General features: G+C 47.7%; 1 protein-coding gene across 1 annotated transcript; it reads right to left on the bottom strand.

The window, feature by feature from the left end:
• Window positions 1–298: 298 nt before the first annotated feature.
• On the bottom strand, window positions 299–18981 carry C8B (complement C8 beta chain). Its single transcript, XM_084211316.1, has 12 exons — window positions 18869–18981; window positions 17370–17505; window positions 16197–16338; window positions 15394–15535; window positions 13238–13370; window positions 12413–12610; window positions 10851–11091; window positions 8559–8687; window positions 7757–7920; window positions 4713–4866; window positions 2781–2849; window positions 299–768 (listed from the first exon to the last, which is right to left on the bottom strand). The coding sequence occupies exons 1-12, from the start codon at window positions 18934–18936 to the stop codon at window positions 617–619; spliced, it is 1728 nt and encodes a 575-aa protein (XP_084067442.1). The 5' UTR covers window positions 18937–18981; the 3' UTR covers window positions 299–616.
• Between the last annotated feature and the right edge of the window lie 224 nt (window positions 18982–19205).

Below are 19205 nucleotides of genomic sequence, written 5' to 3'. Positions count from 1 at the left end.
AGAAGCTGTGGCTGCCCCTGGATCCCTGGAACTGTCCAGGGCCAGGCTGGACAGAGCTTGGAGCAGCCTGGGAGAGTGGAAGGTGTTCCTGCCCATGGCAGGGGTGGGAAGAGTACACTAAATTGGGAAAGCAGGGTAGTGAGGCGCAGTGCTCTAAATGTCACATCAGATACTGCTGTGCTCGTTGGGATTTAGGCTTTAATGGGCTGGGTTTTGCTCCACACGACACAGGAGCCGTGCATCAGTGCACACCCTGCTGCATGTAAGATCAAAGTGTCTCTTCTTATCTCAAAGGAACCTTCAACAACGAGACAGCACAATTTGAAATCATGCAGCTACCAAATACAGACAGAGATAAAGCTTGTCTCATTTAGCCCACTGCAGTAAACACAGGGAAAAGGCAAAATATTGAGGTCAGTAAGCACATTCAGTCCCACGGGACAGCTGCACATCCAAGGGTGTGGTTCCTAACACCCTCCCAGCTCCAGTGTCTCCTGAAATATTTCAGATGTGGCTGAGACCCCTGGGCAGAGCGAGGCCAGCTCAGACAGCCAGTGAGGCGATGCCTTCCCAAGCAGTCTGGCCATCAGCTTTGTGTGAGCCCTGCTGATTCCTCCTAGCAAGGAACTGTCTCAGAGTCTGGCCCCGAGCACGAGGAGCCCCCATTCCCTGGGGCAGGGTTGTTGCACTGTCTCCTCCTCGTCCTCTGACCTCCTGAACACGGGGACCAGCTGGCCCAGCACCCCCAGGCTCCATTGACAGCAGCATCTGGAAAAGAAACGAGGACAAAGCTGGAAAGGAGCATCAGAAACAAGCGGCTCTTTCCATGGGAAGAGCTGTCAGCTCCTGTGAATTGTATTGGAATTGGACCCTGCCCCTGTCCAAATCACCAACAATACACTGGAGTCATTAACAGTGAGGGATTGTTTCAGAGGTGTTAATTCTCTGTTCAGCACTTCTGGTGTTTGTTCAAACCACACTTCAGGTAGACATGAAAGGGGGTGAAAAAAAGGCAATTAACTTTATATTTGCTTGAAGGATGTTTCTCTCTTTGTCTTAGTCCAAGCCTAGATAGGAAACAGACCAACTAAACTCGTCTCAGCCACATTTCGAGGTGGTAGGGGCAGTGTTAGCACTTCAGTGAACAACAGCTTGACTATTCAGCTTTCCCTCCATTGCTTTTCTTATTACACTGATTCTTCTGGACCCTGAGCATGTGAGTGACATAAATTCAAAATACTGGGAATCACGGAGGCGACACATAAAAGGAGGAAACGGGAGCGAGAAATGAAGTTACAGTGTTGACAAATGGATGGATGTGAGCTTTGGGAAGCTTGGATGTGACTGTGAGTGTGAAAAGCAGAATGAAGCCAGGTGTCAGTGACTCCACCATTCAAGGTTCCATGGACTGCCTGAGAAATGCCCAAAAATTAGACCCCCTGTTCAGAGAAATCTTGGCTTGAAGTGCATTTCAGCCTGGCTCAGTTTGGACACAGCCATGCAGAATGAGTGGTGGGTAAGGCTGTAAACAAAGCCAGTGATAAATGCAGTGCATCAAATTGTGGGTTGGTGCCAGAGCTCTGGGTGCCTGGGAGCTGGTATTATTTAGCATCTAAATTAATGAGCTGGAAGAAGTAAACAAAATGATTAAATTCATAGATGATCTTAAACTAGAAGGAGTTAAGAACATCAGTCAGGAGACAGAGGAGACATAAAGTGACCAAGAAGCATTAATAAATGCTTCAAAACAGAATAATAAGATTTTAAGATTAAAATGCACGGTAGCATATCTGGGGGAGAACAGTTTGCAACATGCTGGCTTTATCAAAGGGAAAAACTTAGGAAACAGAGCTGCTTCCTGAGGAGGAGACCTGAGGCTTTCCAGGGATTGTGAACTAGGCAGGAATTCCTATTTTGATCCAATTGCAAGGCATGTACATGCACAAATAAACCCAGCTCCTCAAGAGGGCAGGGAAATTCAGGAGAGGGCAGGGAAAATACATCTGTCCCCTTTGCAGGGGCCCAGCTGGGAGCACGGGGCTGGGCAGACTGGGACAGGCAGGGCTGGGCAGACTGGGACAGGCAGGGCTGGGCAGACTGGGGACATCCAGGGCTGGGCAGACTGGGACAGCCAGGCTGGGCAGACTGGGGACAGGCAGGGCTGGCAGACTGGGGACAGGCAGGGATGGGCAGACTGGGGACAGGCAGGGATGGGCAGACTGGGACAGGCAGGGCTGGGCAGGCTGGGACAGGCAGGGCTGGGCAGACTGGGACAGCAAGGGCTGGGCAGACTGGGGACAGGCAGGGCTGGGCAGACTGGGACAGCAAGGGCTGGGCAGACTGGGGACAGCCAGGGCTGGCAGACTGGGACAGGCAGGGATGGGCAGGCTGGGGACAGCCAGGGCTGGGCAGGCTGGGGACAGCCAGGGCTGGCAGACTGGGACAGGCAGGGCTGGGCAGGCTGGGACAGGCAGGGCTGGCAGACTGGGGACAGCCAGGGCTGGCAGACTGGGACAGGCAGGGCTGGGCAGACTGGGGACATCCAGGGCTGGGCAGACTGGGACAGGCAGGGCTGGGCAGACTGGGACAGCCAGGGCTAGGCAGACTGGGGACAGGCAGGGATGGGCAGACTGGGAACATCCAGGGCTGGGCAGACTGGGACAGACAGGGCTGGGCAGACTGGGACAGGCAGGGCTGGGCAGACTGGGGACAGGCAGGGCTGGCAGCAGTCCCCATCCATCACCCTGGCACCCCTGGCACAGCTGGGGCTGTCTCCTCACCTTTGCTCCTGCTGCTCTCACAGGCGGTGCCGCTGGCGCCCAGGGGACACAGGCACTCACACTCTGCTCCTGGAAGCAAGCACAGCACAGATGGGGGGGATTACACACCTGGAGCCACACTTCCCAGCAGGCAGCCACTGCTCCCCAGCACTTCATCTTCTGGCAGCAAGGGACAGTGGGTGAAATGGCATCATTTTTCTCCAGTGCTGAAGGGATCAATAGCAATAAACAGGGGGGCTGTCACTGCCCTGCACCCACTCTCACCTCCCCAGACATTTGTTCCTGCCCTGCAGCTCAACCTCAGACTCACTGTTGCAATTCCACAAGCCAGGGGACCACAGAGTCCTCCTGCTCCTCTGCCAAAGAGATCACAGAGTTCTGGAATGGTTTGGGTTGGGAGGGACCCTAAAGCTCTTCTCATCCCACCCCTGCCCTGGCAGGGACACCTCCCACTGTCCCAGGCTGCTCCCAGCCCTGTCCAGCCTGGCCTTGGGCACTGCCAGGGATCCAGGGGCAGCCACAGCTGCTCTGGGCACCCTGTGCCAGGGCCTGCCCACCCTCACAGCCAGCAATTCCTTCCCAACTCCTCATCTAATCCTGCCTTCCCCCTGGCCTCCTCTGGACTCATTCCAGCAGCTCCTTTTAGTATTTGGGGTTTCAGACCTGGACACAGCACTGCAGGTGCAGAGAGCTCTTGATAAAGTGATAAAGATCAAACTGCAGCACCAAGAAAGAGCAACCAGGACAGGAATACCCTAACTTGGCTTTGTGGCAGAGGAAAAGCCCAATATCCCACTCAGGAAAATACATGGTCATTTAAAACCTTTGCTGAGGAGCTCCTCAATCAAATACTAACCTGGACTCAGCTCCTACAAAGTTATTTAAACAAAGGTCACCATGAGACAAATGCTTGAAGTGCTACAATCAGCTGCTGGTACCTGAAGTGATCATTTCTGCATTAGATACAATTTGATGATAACAATTCTCATCAGGACTTTTGCAGATGCAGATTGGAATTAGGCACTTGACAAAACGGTCCCTTTGTTAGAGGCTCTCATCACATCATATATCTCTTGTTTAGGCAGAGCAGTTTTCATTCAATTTATTTTTCCCCTTCATTTTTTAAATCACAGCTTGCTTGCAGAGGAGGACAGCTTCTATCAGAAACAGGGGGAGGTGGTGGTGGTGATCACTGTGCTTGGCACTTATACGGGGCTTTTCATCTTCAAAACCCTTTTACAAACACTAATTAATGCTGAGACAGTAGTCACTTCTCCAGGAGGATGGAAGCAATCTTAAAATCAAAAGGAGGAGACTTAAAAATGTCAAGGATTTTTTTTTTTAAATGCATAACTGTGAAGTAACAAATTCTTCTTTAAACTGATACAGATAATGGTCACTCCCATGACAAAGACACATCCCTTGGCTTTACTGTCTTTACTTACCAGGAATCTACAAACACAGCAACTTTAAAAACACAGAGTAATTCCCTGATAAAGAAATGACAGGAAAAACTAAAGAGCAACTTGCTTGACACATGCTCCCCACAAATTCCCAACTAATGACTCTCCACAGCCCCCTGAAAGGAGGCTGTGCTCAGGTGGGGTTGGGCTCTTTCACCAGGCAGCACTGACAGGATACAGGACACAGTCTCCAGCTGTGCCAAGGGAAACAAAGGCTGGAATTAATTCTGGGATTCTTTATCTTATTAAAGTTCTGGAATGTTCTGCCCAGGGAGGTGGTGCAGTCCCCACCCCTGGGGGTGTTTAACACAGCCTGGATGTGGCACTGGGTGCCAGGGCTGAGTTGGGATGTTGGGGCTGGGCTGGACTCGATGATCTTGGAGGTCTCTTCCAACCCAGTGATTCTGTGATTCTGTGAATTCTGTGAATTCAGTCAAGAGGGTGGGAATGAGGAGCAGGCCCCCTGTACCTCTCAGGAAGGGGATGCCATTCCCCTGGCACGGAGCACAGCGGCAGGAGCTGCTCTCCAGCTGGAACTCATCCAGAGCCCGGCGCAGATTCTCCTTGATTTTCATGGAATCAGCCACGTCAGAGGGAGTCACCAGCTCATACAGTGGCTCTGCCTAAAGGGAGAGGAGAAACTGCATTAATCCCCAGTTAATTCCCATGCATTAGCTCCCATGAGCATCCCAAGGCTGGGTGGTGGCACAGTTGAGGGGGAAATGGAGGCTGTGTGGCACAAACTCCAGATTTCCCGTTGCTATTTGCTAAAACCTTGTGAACAACCAGGCCACAATGTCAGGAACACTCCCAGGGATGCTTCCCTTGGTTTCCAACACCAGGTGAGTAACAAAACTTTTTGTGTAACAAAATAGAGCAGCCAACCTGTTGGGTAAGAAACAGGCTCAGTTGCACAGGAATTTCATTAAGTCCTTTCTCATCCATTTTTCTGGTACAGACATTTTTAGATCAGATTTGCCCAAACTCACACTTTCTGAGTGAGCTCTGATTTTAAAAACATCCCCTAAACACCATCCACAAAAACCTCCTCCTACAGCCCCCCAGCACAGGCAGAGGCACCAGTCACAGGGATTCACACCAGCATTTCCACCTTCTCCACTCCTGCATCTCAAGGCAGGTTTTTCTCCTTATGGAGCCCAGATAAGGGTGTCACTGCCTTCCAGAAGGAAAAGGATTTGATCTCCATCTGCAGATGGGGTCAGGGAGAGAAGACAAGGGTGTGCACAGCACAGTGGGTGTGCAGGACCAAGGGGACTTTGGCTCACTCATTTATTTTCCTCCTGAGAACAAGGGGGTGCCAATACTGCCAGTCACCCATTGCTGCCTGTGGGATGACAATTCCATGTGCCATCAGAGGATCCATCCCAAATTCCCATCCTCCCTGCAGGGATGCTGCCCACACACAGGAAGCATGAAAGATCACCCTCCTGCCAACACAGGCTCCAACTACGAGAACTAAAGAATGTTCCAATAAAAAAAAAAAAAAATCCTCATTTCCTGCTGCTCTACATCCACTCTTCATCAATTATCTGTGATCCATACTTTGCTTTTTGAATTCAGACCATACAAATGAGGAAATACACTAAGAGTGACCTGCCAAGTCCCTCCAGCAGATGATTTATGAACTGATTTGCTTTAGTTTTCCCTAACTAAGCATTCCTGGGCTGACATTTAGTCACACTCCACTGGTACTTTTGATCTTCCAGCCCCACAGGGATATTGGTATGGAAATGAAGATACCAAATCCAAATTACATCTGCCTGAGGTTTTTCACTGGGCAGCCTGGTCAGTGATGCCAGGCAAGACAAAGAACACCTCAGCTCCTCGTGGGAGGATTTTCTGGGGGGGGAGATTTGGTGCAGAGGGCTGCATTTCTCTTGTCTCCTGCCCTGAGACCTCCCAGTGCATTTTTGGAAGGTGCCAGATGGACACTGGTTGTATTTCCAAATTACTGATTTTTGCTTGCTTCACCTTTTTAGAATTCCTCTTTCTTGAGAACCACCCCCCCTTTTTACAAATGTAAAGATTTTTGCCTAAAATTAAATTTTACAATGAAAAGCAACTATAAATCAGCTTCCACCCCTACCAGTCCAAACTCCTGTTTAAAAGGATGTTCTCTTGCACCTTTGTACTATTCACTCATTTTGACATTACAGATGATGAGGCAGAATTGCTGCACACTTCTTCTTGCTTTTTTTGCATTTTTAAACTCTCCAGGGATCAAAAATTCTTGACTCTTCAAAGCCTAACTCCTGTTTTTAAGGTTCAGCTAAGCTGCACAAACATCCAGGCATGCACAATGAAAATGCACCTCCAAAAATGGTCACTGGTGCTCCCAGAAGCTGATAAAGATCAAGGAAAAGGGAAGTCCTTATAAAATACATGCTGCCAGGTACAACTTTTGGTAAGTTAGACATTGGTAAAAGAGAAGATGATCTGAATTGGCTGGCAGGCACTGAGAAATGACACCTGCACAGCCCAGTTAAAGGGTCAAAGCTGTTTACTTTGTGTATTTCCAACCACAGTCCCTTTAAAGCATCCCACCTCTGCCTTTCTGAGTGCTCACTTACAGAAGCTGTACAACAAGGTCTGTTCTCACTGACATGTTTCATGAAAATCCTTTTACCAGGATTTTTCTTTTGAGAAGCTGAGAACCCTCAGAAAAGAAATGTAAACAATAACCATTTGATGGCTGTGGGATGCAGTCTGGAGATGGTTACAGCTGCAATTTTGATTGGTTTAGTGTAGAATGTTTTTACTTGATGACCAATCCTGGTCCAGCTGTGTCAGACACTCTGTTCAGTCACAAGATTTTATTATTATTTCCTTTCTAGCCTTCTGATAATCTCCTTTTTCTTTCTTTAGTATAGTTTTAGTATAGAATTTTTAATATCAATATCAATATAATATAATATAATATAATATAATATAATATAATATAATATAATATAATATAATATAATATATAATATATAATATATAATATATAACATATTATATATTATATATTCTATATTATCTGTAATATATTTTTATAATATTTTAGATAGTATATAATAATTATATATTATATTATATTATATTATATTATATTATATTATATTATATTATATTATATTATATTATATTATATATTAAATTATATTCTATATATTATTATAATATATTATATCTATTATATTATATAATATATAATATATAATATATAATATATTTATATAATATTTTATATAATATATAATCATTATTTATATTATATTATATCATATCATATCATATCATAAAATAAAATAAAATAACAAATCAGCCTTCTGAAACATGGAGTCAAGATTCTCATGTCTTCCCTCATCCTGGGGACCCACAAACACCACCACAGTCTGTTATTCCTGTTTTGGTTTTTTTTTTCCTTTTTTTTCCCTAAATCCTGTTTATTTGAAGCCAGAGCTCCCCAAGGAGCTCAGCTGGAGCTGGAGGAAGGGCAGGGGGCAGTACCTTCAGCTTGATGATCTCAGGGTTGTACTGCACAGCATCTCCCCACTGCTGCATCAGCTGGGCCGTGGGCAGCTCCTTTTGGGCCAGGGTGGTGATGGCTTCACTCGCTCCTCCACGCACCAGCACCTGGAAATCCTCCACAAACTGCTTCCTGGCAGTGCTGTCTGCAAGGATGCACTCGGGGAAGTGCCCAGGCTGTGCCTTTGTGAGCTGCCCTTATCACTGGCACCCAAACCGCTCCCACCCCGAGGGCACAGGACAAAGGACACAGGTGCTGCTCACCTGCTTTCCTGCACAGTGTGTCCTGTGTCCCTCCTGCTCCCCTGCAGGAATCCCCCATCCTGCACCCTGCATCCCTCCCCTAAATTCCTTCCCCATGGTTTGAAGCTCACGGGTCCTTCCACAGCCCCATGCTCCTCGCCACCAGGAATATTCCCTGTTCTCCCCCACGCATTTCCAGCTGCACACTCCTCCTGTGCACACCCCAGAGCCTCCCACAGCACCATCACCTCCCTGTTTCCCCCACCAGGATGCAAAAAGAGGCCTGCAGAGAGAGGGGGGTTGATACTTAACACAGAGCATCTCCTCGGGATGCTGAGCAGGTATTTACTCTCTGCACAGAAAATCTTGGAAGGACCCCAAGCTCTGAGGTGCTTCCCCCTCTGTCAAGCCAGGCTGGGGCTGGCCAGCAGACTCAAAAGTGGCTGTGAGGGAGTGGGGAAATATTTCAGGCAGGCAAGATGACAAAACCTCCCTTTCACTATGACAAAGAAATGACATGGCAGAAGTGTTTCGTGCTCACCTCCAATCTCTTTCAAAAGGGCTTTACAGCCAGCTGAATCCACGCCGAGCCCCAGAGACAATGCACCAAAATTCACAGCAATGTTAAAGCCCTTCTGTGCACATTTCTGGACATCACTCAGAGAATAACCTCAAATGCACAAAAATGGTAACGTTTTAATACAATTATTTCATGTTTTATGTCCACGTACACAGAAAATGAGATTTATAAGTATTTTTGCTTTAGGAAAAGAAAAGAAAGATATGATGAAGAAGGTTATTTTTTAGGGGTTTTTTTTGTTACTTAACAGAACTATATGAAATGAAATCTCTATGTTTTACAGAAGTCAGAAGCCAAGTGGAAATGCAAGGTGAATGCTGGAAGAGGAGGATTTTAGTCACCCACCCAGCTGGGCTGGGTAGGAAACCAGAGGATGTCTAAGCACAGACTGCCCACCACCCTCCCCATCCCCAGAATTCCTTTAGGAGGAATAGATGAAATAGCTTTTCCTCCTTTTACCAGCTCACATCTCCAATTCTCTGCTTCCAGAAGAGCCTTAAGTGCTACCTGGAAATTTGGATTGGATACCAGGAAACATTTCTTCACCAAAAGGGTTATCAAGCCCTGGAAGAGGTTCCCAGGGCAAGGTGGAGTCACCAATCCCAGAGGGATTCATGGGACGTGTGGATGTGGCACCGTGGGGACATGGTTCAGTGGTGGCCTTGGCAGTGCTGGGGGAACAGCTGGGCTCCCTGATCTTAGAGAGCTTTTCCAGCCTGAAGGATTCCATGATTCTAAGATGTGGCAGATTGGATTCTGTGTGAGAGCAGAGCAAGCACCAACCACGTCACACAGACTGGGGTACCAGATCTGCAAAAGAAAATTTCAGTTCCAGCACAAATATAATGAGGGATTTGAAGGGGAAAACCTGAATGCTCAGACTGGACCTGCAAAACCCTGCTGAGAACTTACAGCCCAGTCCAGCACTTGTGTGAAATGTTGTTATTGCTGCAGGATCCTGATCTGGGGGGCAGACACTGAGCATTTTGATGCAAACAATAATACAAACAAACAAACATGGCTTGTGATGGGCCCGCAGCAACAGCTGAGAAATTGGGAAACTCTGCTAGAATTTGAATACCTGAAATGTGAATCTAAATTCTGTCCTTCTCTCTGACTCCAGGGTAAGGAACTTCCCACACAGCAGAAGAACAAACAGGCAGAGTATTACACAAAGCAGAGCCCAGTAAATGCCTCTGCAAACAGACAGCAGAGGCAGTTCCCCACTCCCCTGCCAATGAATAAATAATTGAGAGTGCAGCTATTGATTAATGTCACACTGCTCACTCTGTCCTACACAACAATCATCATTTCTCACAACAAAGGGAGCCAGAGCCAAAGAGCAGGAGCAATGTCAGGCACAGGAGTCACCCAGCAAATTATTTACTGTTTCCTACATGCTGGAAAAGCTCTCGAGGCTAAAGGTGTTCCAAGACTGCCATTTGAAAGGCAGTGGAAAAAGAACTTGGGTGAAGCTTTTCAAAGCTAACAGAAGTGTTAAGATCCACGATTCTCATTCATCTCAACATCTTGTCAGCCTCTAAAACGTGTTGTCTAAAATGCTTGCCACAGGGCTCTGGGAACTAAACCCAGCCCCTGACGCTGAGCATGCTTTGAAAACCTCTTTATTCACTGCCAAGGAGCACCTCTGCTCCCACATTTCCTGCAGGGTTTCTTTGAGGTACTGTTGAGCCCTTCTCCAATCATCTCCCTCTCCCTCTCAGACCTGAGCAATCCCTGCTCAGAGGTTTTCCCACCCAAAATCCGGACCCAAAGTGTAGGAATGTGTCTCCTGTTCACGGAGTGACAAAACTATCTTTGTCCCCTTAAAAAGGAAACAAGCCCAGAAGTTTCTCTCCTCAATTAGGTGAAAAAGGCATCTCACAGGCTTGGGGGGCTTCACCTCAAACTTAAGGATAGCTAATTGGACAGGAGCCAAAAAGTCCCATCTAGGCAAAAAAAAATAGAAAAAGAAGAGAACTCAGAAACCAATGGCTTTTGTGAGCTGTTTTACCAAGGGCAAGAACCTCTTGCACCTGGATTGATTTTTCCCCTGTAAAGAGTTTCTTATTTTGCCTTTTGTTAAACCTTTTTGCTTCCAGCACCGCAGCAGAAGCCATCCTGCTGATTTTTGTGCCTCCAAAGGCAGCTGAGCCACCTTGGGTGTGAAACAGACCCCCGAGAGCTGGTGAGACCCGGCTCCAGGAGGCTCCCATCCCTCCAGAGCTCCCTCCCCACCTCAGCTGCACACACCTGCCTTGTGGAGCTCGTGGCTGTTCAGGACCAAGGTGTACTCATAGATGCCCCCGAGAGTGGCCTCCTGGATGAAGTGTGTCCCGAAGTCCCGCAGGAGCTCCCGGTACTCCCCGTAGCCGTACTCCGCCGGGAGCTGCCGCAGCCGCCGCAGGAACTCGTGGTGCAGCATCAGGGCCCGGGGCTTCAGCTTGTAAACGGCAACAGCCAGCTCAGAACGGGCGTGGAGGAACTTGCTGGACTGCAGGGAAGGCAGGAGAACCCAGGAGGAGCAGGGAGGTCATTGTCAGGAGAACGGGAATTCGTTATTTGCCGTTAAACCATCAGCGCTGGTTGGGATTTATTGATTTCACATTTTCCAGCTGGGAATCTTATAACTGGAAATCTCCTAACTATTTTTCATCTCCTGTTTTTTTGCAAAAGCCAAACTTTCAGTAGTAAAAGTTCCTGAGAGTCAGGCCGTGACTGGGACACAGCACAAGGCAGGGCCCAGGTTCTGCTGGGGCACATCCAGAATGCAAGGACACCTCATCATCCTGCAGGACTGCTCCACCCCTAATGAAACTTCATCTCTCACAAGCTCTCTCCTCAAGAATTCTGACATCAGAAATCAGGATTTCTACAGGAAATGGTCATTCTCTGGTTGAGCCAGATTTATATTTCACAGGCTTATCAAAACTGAAAGGAAGGAAAACACAAACACTCTCTCTCACACACCTACTTATATGGTTCTCTGTAGATATTTAAACATGGATTTATTTTTTTTTCTCTCTCCCCTTTCTGGCATCAAAGTCTGGAAGAGAAAATGTCTTCCATTATGTTCAAAGGATTTAGTGTTCAGTTGTCTGGGCCAGCAGGACAAGCACGTCAGGGAGGGATCAGTATAGAATGCTGCAGCTTAAATAATAAAATCAGGACTTCATATTTGGTTTCTTTGTGGGTATCTGTTGCAAATGCTTCTCATCAGCCTCTGATCTTGTTGTGAGAAATTCCACTTTGCAGGAAGCAAATGCAAGGAATACTTTGCCATTCCTGAGTACACTTTACACTGAAAGGAGACACAGATTGGTGACACTATTACACCACTGATGTGAGCTGCCTTTGTTTATGGCAGTAAAAAATGAAAAAAAAAGAGAAAACAAATGATGGCAGTCGTAGGAGTTACAGATTCAAGCTGAACAGGCTTTTCAGTTTCAATCTTCCACTACAAGCATTCAAAGGTGGATGCCCAGCAGGGCAGTGGACAGAGCAGACTGAGAATCAGAGAATTTCCACAGCTGGAAGGGACCCTCAAGCATCACTGAGTCCTCTCAACAAGTTGTGGCTGATTTCAAAGGCCAAGCAGCCCAGATCCTGGCTGAGAGCTGAATGGAAAAGCTCCTGGATGCTGCAAACACAAAGGAAAGCACCGTGGGGGTAGTCAAGACTGGAACAAATGGCAGAATCCAGCTGGGGATTTATCCCAGTCCTGGCTGCTGACCTGAGGAGGAGCCTCAAACCAACACACACACACACTCTTACAAGGAACACATTAGCAGGGAATTAAGTGGAGCAGTGCTTACACTTGAAGAAAATCTTTTCATCCTCTGCATGAACTTCTTGAACCTCATGTCATTTGAATTGTAACCAAGTTCAAACACTTTTGGTATTTTTATACCGACGCCGAAGCTTGACTGCGTAGCTTTTGCCTTCAGGACAGTGCTTTCATAATTTGAGTAGGAGTCATATTCAGTCATTGTAAATTCATATTTGCCTTTGGTCTAAACAGAAAGGAAAAACAACACGTCTCATTTCCTGCACAGCGATTGTACACCTGAAGCGTGGGGAAGGAATGCAGACACAAATATACTTGTGAATTAATGCTTGCACTTTGAAGATGAAAAGCTTTGTATAATTGCAAAGCACTATTATTATTAACACAGGTACTTCAAGAATACTTGATTTACAGCAGCAGGAAAGCTCCTATCTCCTCCATGCTGCAAGGTCCTCAGGCTTTCACTTAATATGTCAATCTCATGCAAAGAAGGTGGAATCTTAAACACAGGCATCAATTAAAGTACAAATTCTAAAAAGAAAAGGTTTCCTAGTGGGCAACACTCAAAAACATCATGCCATCAGAAGCACTAAGGTCAAATATATGACATTTGAAATACAGCTTTGATGCAAGACAGGAGCAAGTTTTCACACAAAGCCTGTGGTTTGTTCAACATTGTGGAGTGGGTGGGCTATGAGGATGTTCTAGAATAGGGTAAAAATCAGCCTGATCCTATTGGGTGTCAAGAATTTTGTGGGTTTTTTTCCAAAATGACCCAGCAATGAAGCTTTGGGCACTAAATCCACAGGCATATGTGTGTGCAGGTACATTTGCAGGCACATCTGGCACGCACCTCTGGCGTGTAGCTTTCCACGTTGTAGGGCTTCCTGAACCTGGTGTCTGTGATGAAATGGGGAGAGCACCCCCCAGCATAGTACCTGTGATCAAGGACCAACCCCTCCAAGCTGTTGGTGAAGACATTCAACCTGTAGGTGAAGCAGAACAGCAGTGTTTTATGGTACCATCAATTCAGAGCTGCATGTCTTGGCTGAGAGAGGCAAAAGATTGTTTTATTTGGCCACAGGCTCTCTGTTTCCCACTTCTTTATTCTGAAACCCCAAAAGAAAGCTTGGCCTCTTTCACTGCCCAGCCAACCCAGGTGCTGCAGAAGGACCTGACCAAGGAGAAAGCAAAAGACAGAGTTGAATTTTGACACTTGATGAACATAAATCCCAATTCTCATCCCACAGCTGTGAATGACACCAGTGTTACTGCCACCACACCAGCACTGGCAGCTTCCTGGCCTTTACTGGAACTCTCCAGGAAGAGCAGAACAAACTGGATCAGCCAAACTCTCACCCCACCAGGCTGCTCCCCCTGAGCCCCCCAAATATCCACAGCACCATCAGCACCTTCAAAGCCAGCTTTGCCAATCCATGCCATCAACCCAGACTGATTTTTAATTCCCACTTCTTCATTCTGGTTTATCAGCCAAAATCTTTGCCAGCTTGGCCCAGGGGCAACCAGAGGTCAGTAGATCACAGTAAAAATTGTTGGGGAACAAGAAAAGAGACACTCAAGCAAGAGCTCAACTAATCCTTGAAAGCATAGGGAGTTTTCCTTTGATTTCAGTGGATGGTGGACAGAAACCTTAACCTGTCTGCTCTCAGAGAGGATGCAGCACTGCAGTCTGTGGAGATGAGGAGATCAAACCCCATCACTGGCTTTTCCCATTGCTGCTGGTGGGGTGAAACTTCATCCAAAAAAACCCATCAAAAAAACTCTCATTGCTCCAGGACTCTGTTGCACCTGCCTCTCCTGGTTTTGGGGAGAGAGGCTTGCATGATAATGACACTGAAGCTGTAAAAAAATTAACTCGAATTTTGGAACAATCTGGGAAAAAAGGGAAGTCCACTAAAAGCAAATTACTGAGCAATTGTAGCTTCAAAGAGATGAGAAGCATGTTCCTATAATTGTCCAACATTATTTTTAATTTTGATTAAACTCAGAAGTACAAAGCATTAGCAATGACATGTGCAGAAGCCATATCTCCAGAGGATAATGAGAAAATTATTTTTTTTCCTTGCAATATGATTTTCCTTTTTCTTTTTTTTTTTTAATGTAAAAAGCAATTTTTTCCCTGCAGAGCAAGAAAAAAACCCCTCTTTTCACACAGTCTGATCTTATAGAAAGTTGTCACAATCTTAGCCTGCAAAGGTTGAATCAATTCAGACTTAGATTTTAATCCCCACAGAGCTGCTAATATGCAGGTTTACCCTACCCCACTCACACAAAGCACAAAACTTCCACCACCTCTCAATGTCATGGAAGAAATCAAAGGAACTTGAACACCTTTCCCCCTCCCCACCAAACCAGTACAGGGTGTAAGAATACAAACCCAAGGATTCATGGAATGATTTGGGTTAGGAGGGACCTTTAGGGGTCATTTAGTCCCACCCCCTGCCAGGGCAGGGACACCTCCCACTGCTCCAGGCTGCTCCAAGCCCTGTCCAGCCTGGACTGGGACACTTCCAGGGATCCAGGGGCAGCCACAGCTTCTCTGGGCAACCTGTGCCAGGGCCTCACCACCCTCACAGGAGTGAATTTATTCCCAATAGCCCATCTAACCCTGTCCTCTGGCAAAGGGAAGCCATTCCCCCTGGTCCTGTCCCTTGTAAATCACCTCTCTCCATCCTTCTTCACTCCTTCAGGTGAAAGGCTGCAATGGGGTCATCCCAGAGCCTTCTCTTCTCCAGGCTGAACATCCCAATTCCCTCAGCCTTTCCTCTCAGCAGAGCTGCTCCATCCCTCTGACCAACTTGGTGACCTTCTCTGGGGTTGCTCCAACAGGTCAATGTCCCCCAGGCTTTGGATCAGGCTCCTGGATCCCAGCTCACTCCTGGATGCAGCAACTGCTCCAGCTTTCCTCCGTTCAGTGTTTGTCAGAAGGCACAGTAGATCATGCTCAGCCTGAAGTAAGAGAGCATCTCACCAAAGTCACAGCCTTACCCTTTTGCCAGGTTCTCTATTCCCCAGTACTCTTCCATCTTCTGGTCACATTTCCTGAACACTTTTTTGCAGTTTTTCTCATCTGACCGGTCCCCACAGTCGTCATCCCCATTGCAGAGCAGCCTCCGTGCAATGCATCTCCCTGGGATGGAAGGGGAAAGTCACCCATGAAACAACCTGTGATCACACTCCCTGACATGGAGTCTGGGAGCAAAACAAAAAATTCCCAGAATGAATGGTTCAAGTCTAGCTGGAAAAAAATAAATTCGTCTCTATCTGCGTGCATCCCCAAATTCCATCTGCTCAGTTTCACCCAAAAGCATCATAATCTTAAAATTCCTTGCTCATCTTAGGAAAAAACCCACAATTATTAAAAGTATAAAAAAGTATAGAATGTTTTTGGTCATTTTTTTTTTATTTTGAGAGAAGAAACATGCTGCTTCAGCAGGCCTTGTGTATGGCATTGTTTTCTTTCTCCCTCCCCATGTCCACAATTACTGAGTGTTTTCAGCCTCACCAAAACACTGGAAGATGCAGAGCAGAGGCTTTTCCTTTGCCCCATCTCAGGTGCTGAGCTCCTGTTGCTGTCCCTCGTGCTACAGATTCTGCTGATATAACCAGGTTACAATTTCCTCTTTGGAGACTCTAAAGAGGGCTAACAGCCTCACTGACACAAACACAGCACCGGAGGAGCCAGGTGGAATCCTGGCATCCCTCTGGGGCAGCAAACTCCCGCAGAAGCACAAATTTCAGCGCAGAGCCATCAGGAGTGACCCCTGAGCACAGCAGTCCCAGATCCTTACCTGTGACTGCACACACAAATCCATCACAGCGAGCTCTGCTCCTGCAGGGACTGTGTGTGACACACTCCTCAGCTTCCCTGTCCGAGCCATCGCAGGGCTCTCCCCCGAACTGAGAGGGCTGGTCCAGGCGGGCGAATCTGTACTGCCATGAAATAGAAAATATTGACTCAAGCGCACAGGAATGGCGAATTTTACGCTTCTCTGGTTGAAAAACAAACTTTGTGTCGCCGGGATCTGATCTAAGCGTGCTCTGTCATATTAAAAGAGAAAAGTGTCAGCACACAAGTGTGAGGCTGGTAATTTGCCTCGTTTCAAAGGTTTCTGATCTGCGACAGTTTTAATTTTACTGAGGAAGGGTTGAGGATCGGGAGGGATGAAGGAAAGTTTGCTTTTCTTTGACAGTTTGTTTAAATGAGCCTGACAGTGCAGCGCAGGACTTTGCAAGAGTAAGGAAGGATCCAGTTCCATCTCCTCTCTTTCAATTAGTGCTGGTAACGACATCCCTTGTTATTTTCTGTCAGTGTATTTACTTGCCCCTCTGTATCATTAGGGGCTTTTTTCCGCCCACAACACTGCTGTGAAGCAGTCAATTACTCCATCCAATATGTTGTCCCTCCTTTTTTCCCCGGCTTCTGAGATTAACTCTTTGATACGAAGCTTCACTCTCCCCCCCAACTCCCATCACTGGTTATTTCTGCTTAAGCCTGGGAACAGCTTCTCCAACTTGTTAGCAGAGGTCTCTCTAGCAACGGGGATTTTGCTCTTCACGCTGTTGGGATCATTACTTTCATTTGATGGGGCTTCTCGGGTGGAAAATGCTGGCTGGCAGACAAGAAAAAGCATCTTAATCCTGAGAGGCACCGAGTGTCTCCAGGTCCCACAGGGGACCATTAGTGGGGAAGGTGCCTTGCACTGACGATGGAAAGTCAGGACTGTGTTGGAAAGTCCCTGCAAAGCCTGGCCTTACACCTTCTCAGGACAGTGAGAAAGCACTGGAGTTACTGGGGGAGGTGAGCTGAAGAGCTAAAAGCCACCTGAAAGCAAAACCCACCTGTGCAGGGCTTTCCTCGGCAGCCCCCTTCAGTTTGCCCAACCCCACGGACAAAAAGGACATGGTTCAAAGGAAGTCCCAGCCCCTGGTTTCTCAGGGGTGCCCAGAGCACAGACACTCACCCTTTTCTTCTGGCAGGGGTCACACTTGCTCCAGGAGGACCAGGAGGAGAGGATGCAGTCGCGGGGCTGCGGTGGGACACTCGCGGGGCGGGCGTGCGTGCCCCTGGCCACTCTGGGGCTCGGGGACTCCTGGCCACTGTGTCCAACAACATGAGAGCTTCAGGCTGGGACACTGTGAGCTCTGAGGACCTGGCCCCTCAGCCTACACCTGTGTGAAACCTCACACCACAGAGAACTAACACTTGTTAGATCTCACCACACCTTGCAGGCAGCCTCTGGATTGCAGTCCTCATCCTGATGGCATTCATTCCACCTGCCCTGATTCTGTAAAACCCTGATCCACTCTCCAGTGCCTGCATGGGAAACTAAACCCATAGCCCACCAATCTGGGCTTCACCTCAAGCTCTGCAAGCAGTAAAACCTTCACCACCAGCTGCTGCCCTCACTCTGTGGCCCCAAGGTCACAGACCTCCATGATGAACATCAGTCCCAAGAAAAGCCCTGGCATGCACTCAGCATTCCTCAAAACCAGGCTTAAGTGTCTCTCTTTGCCCAGCAGCCCGTTTTCCCCCAAGCTGGCCAAAGACACTGATCTTAGATTCTGCTCTCAGTTCATGAGTCATAAACCCATTAATCCCTTTCAACCCAGTAATGAACCTGAACCCCAAGTGTGAGCCTTTACTGCTCACCCCAGCCACTCTCACTCCCTCGTGTGACAGCTGTCTCCAAGGTTTCCACAATGCCACAGTTAAAATGCTGCCTCCTATTTTGGTGGATTCAGGATTTCTGATTAAATCCTTGTCCCAGACAAATGCTCCCTTGTTGCACCTTCTTCAAGTGGGGAGCTTTAGTGAAATGTTGACAATTAGTTTCTTTTCATACCCAGTTTGACAAGGAAACTACCACAGTGACGTTCCCAATTCTTCCACCCTGCCAAGGAACAGCATCAGCTGAAGCTTTAAGTATGATTTAGTGCTTGGCATGGGGTTCCCATTATAGCATATTAAAAATCACATTGAATAAAGGAATTACAAAACCTCATCAGCTTGCTGAGGCATGAAATCAAAGCTCAAAGTTCAGAGAACAGCGCAAACATATAGTTAGATTGGAAAGATTACAAGATGTAGTTCTCCGGAACAGCAACATCCATTACACCAGCAGAGAAAGGAACGGCTCCCAGCCCCATTCTCACCACTTGAAGGAAACAAGCCTGTGTGCCCAGCCCTCTGTGGGGCAGCCAGCACGGAAGGAGCTGCACCAATTCCATGTTACAACACCAGCGTGGCAATTTGTCAGCTCCGATTCATCACCAGGACTCTCCTCCGAAGGCAGAAACGCCGCCGCCCGACGCAACTTCCAAACGCCGTCTTTTGCCATTCATCAGAGACCCAGACATCCCTCACGACAGCAATTACAGCCCCTACAACACCCCAGCCCGTGCTGATCCTGCTGGTTTCTCCTGCCATGCCCTGCACGCGGCTCCAGAAGCTCTCACTCACCCAGAGCCATGAGCAGGGTGTGCGCCCAGCACGGCGCAGAGCAGCAGCAGCAGCAGCTGGGTGCTCATCGCTCCCAGGTTCTGCTGGAGGTCCCAAACCACCAACACCCTCACCCTGCCTGCTGTGGGGGTTTGAACAGGGCTCAAGCACAAGAGGAGGAACTGCAGAGCTGCTCTGCCACCCTGCAAACAGCAGATGACCCAGCACCTGGCAGGCTCACAAGGTAAACACAGCAGCGCTTAGCACACGGCTTTCCCTGCTCTGCCCATGAGCAATTTGCACCTTCCTTTGTAAGGCTCCTTTCAAGGGATGGGGGAAATGAATATTTCAACAAATG

The sequence above is a fragment of the Fringilla coelebs genome (assembly GCF_963513975.1).
Source record: "Fringilla coelebs genome assembly, chromosome: 9".
NCBI lineage: Eukaryota > Metazoa > Chordata > Aves > Passeriformes > Fringillidae > Fringilla > Fringilla coelebs.
Note: the sequence above shows the minus strand (reverse complement) of the source record. Positions and strands in the feature narration are given on the sequence as shown.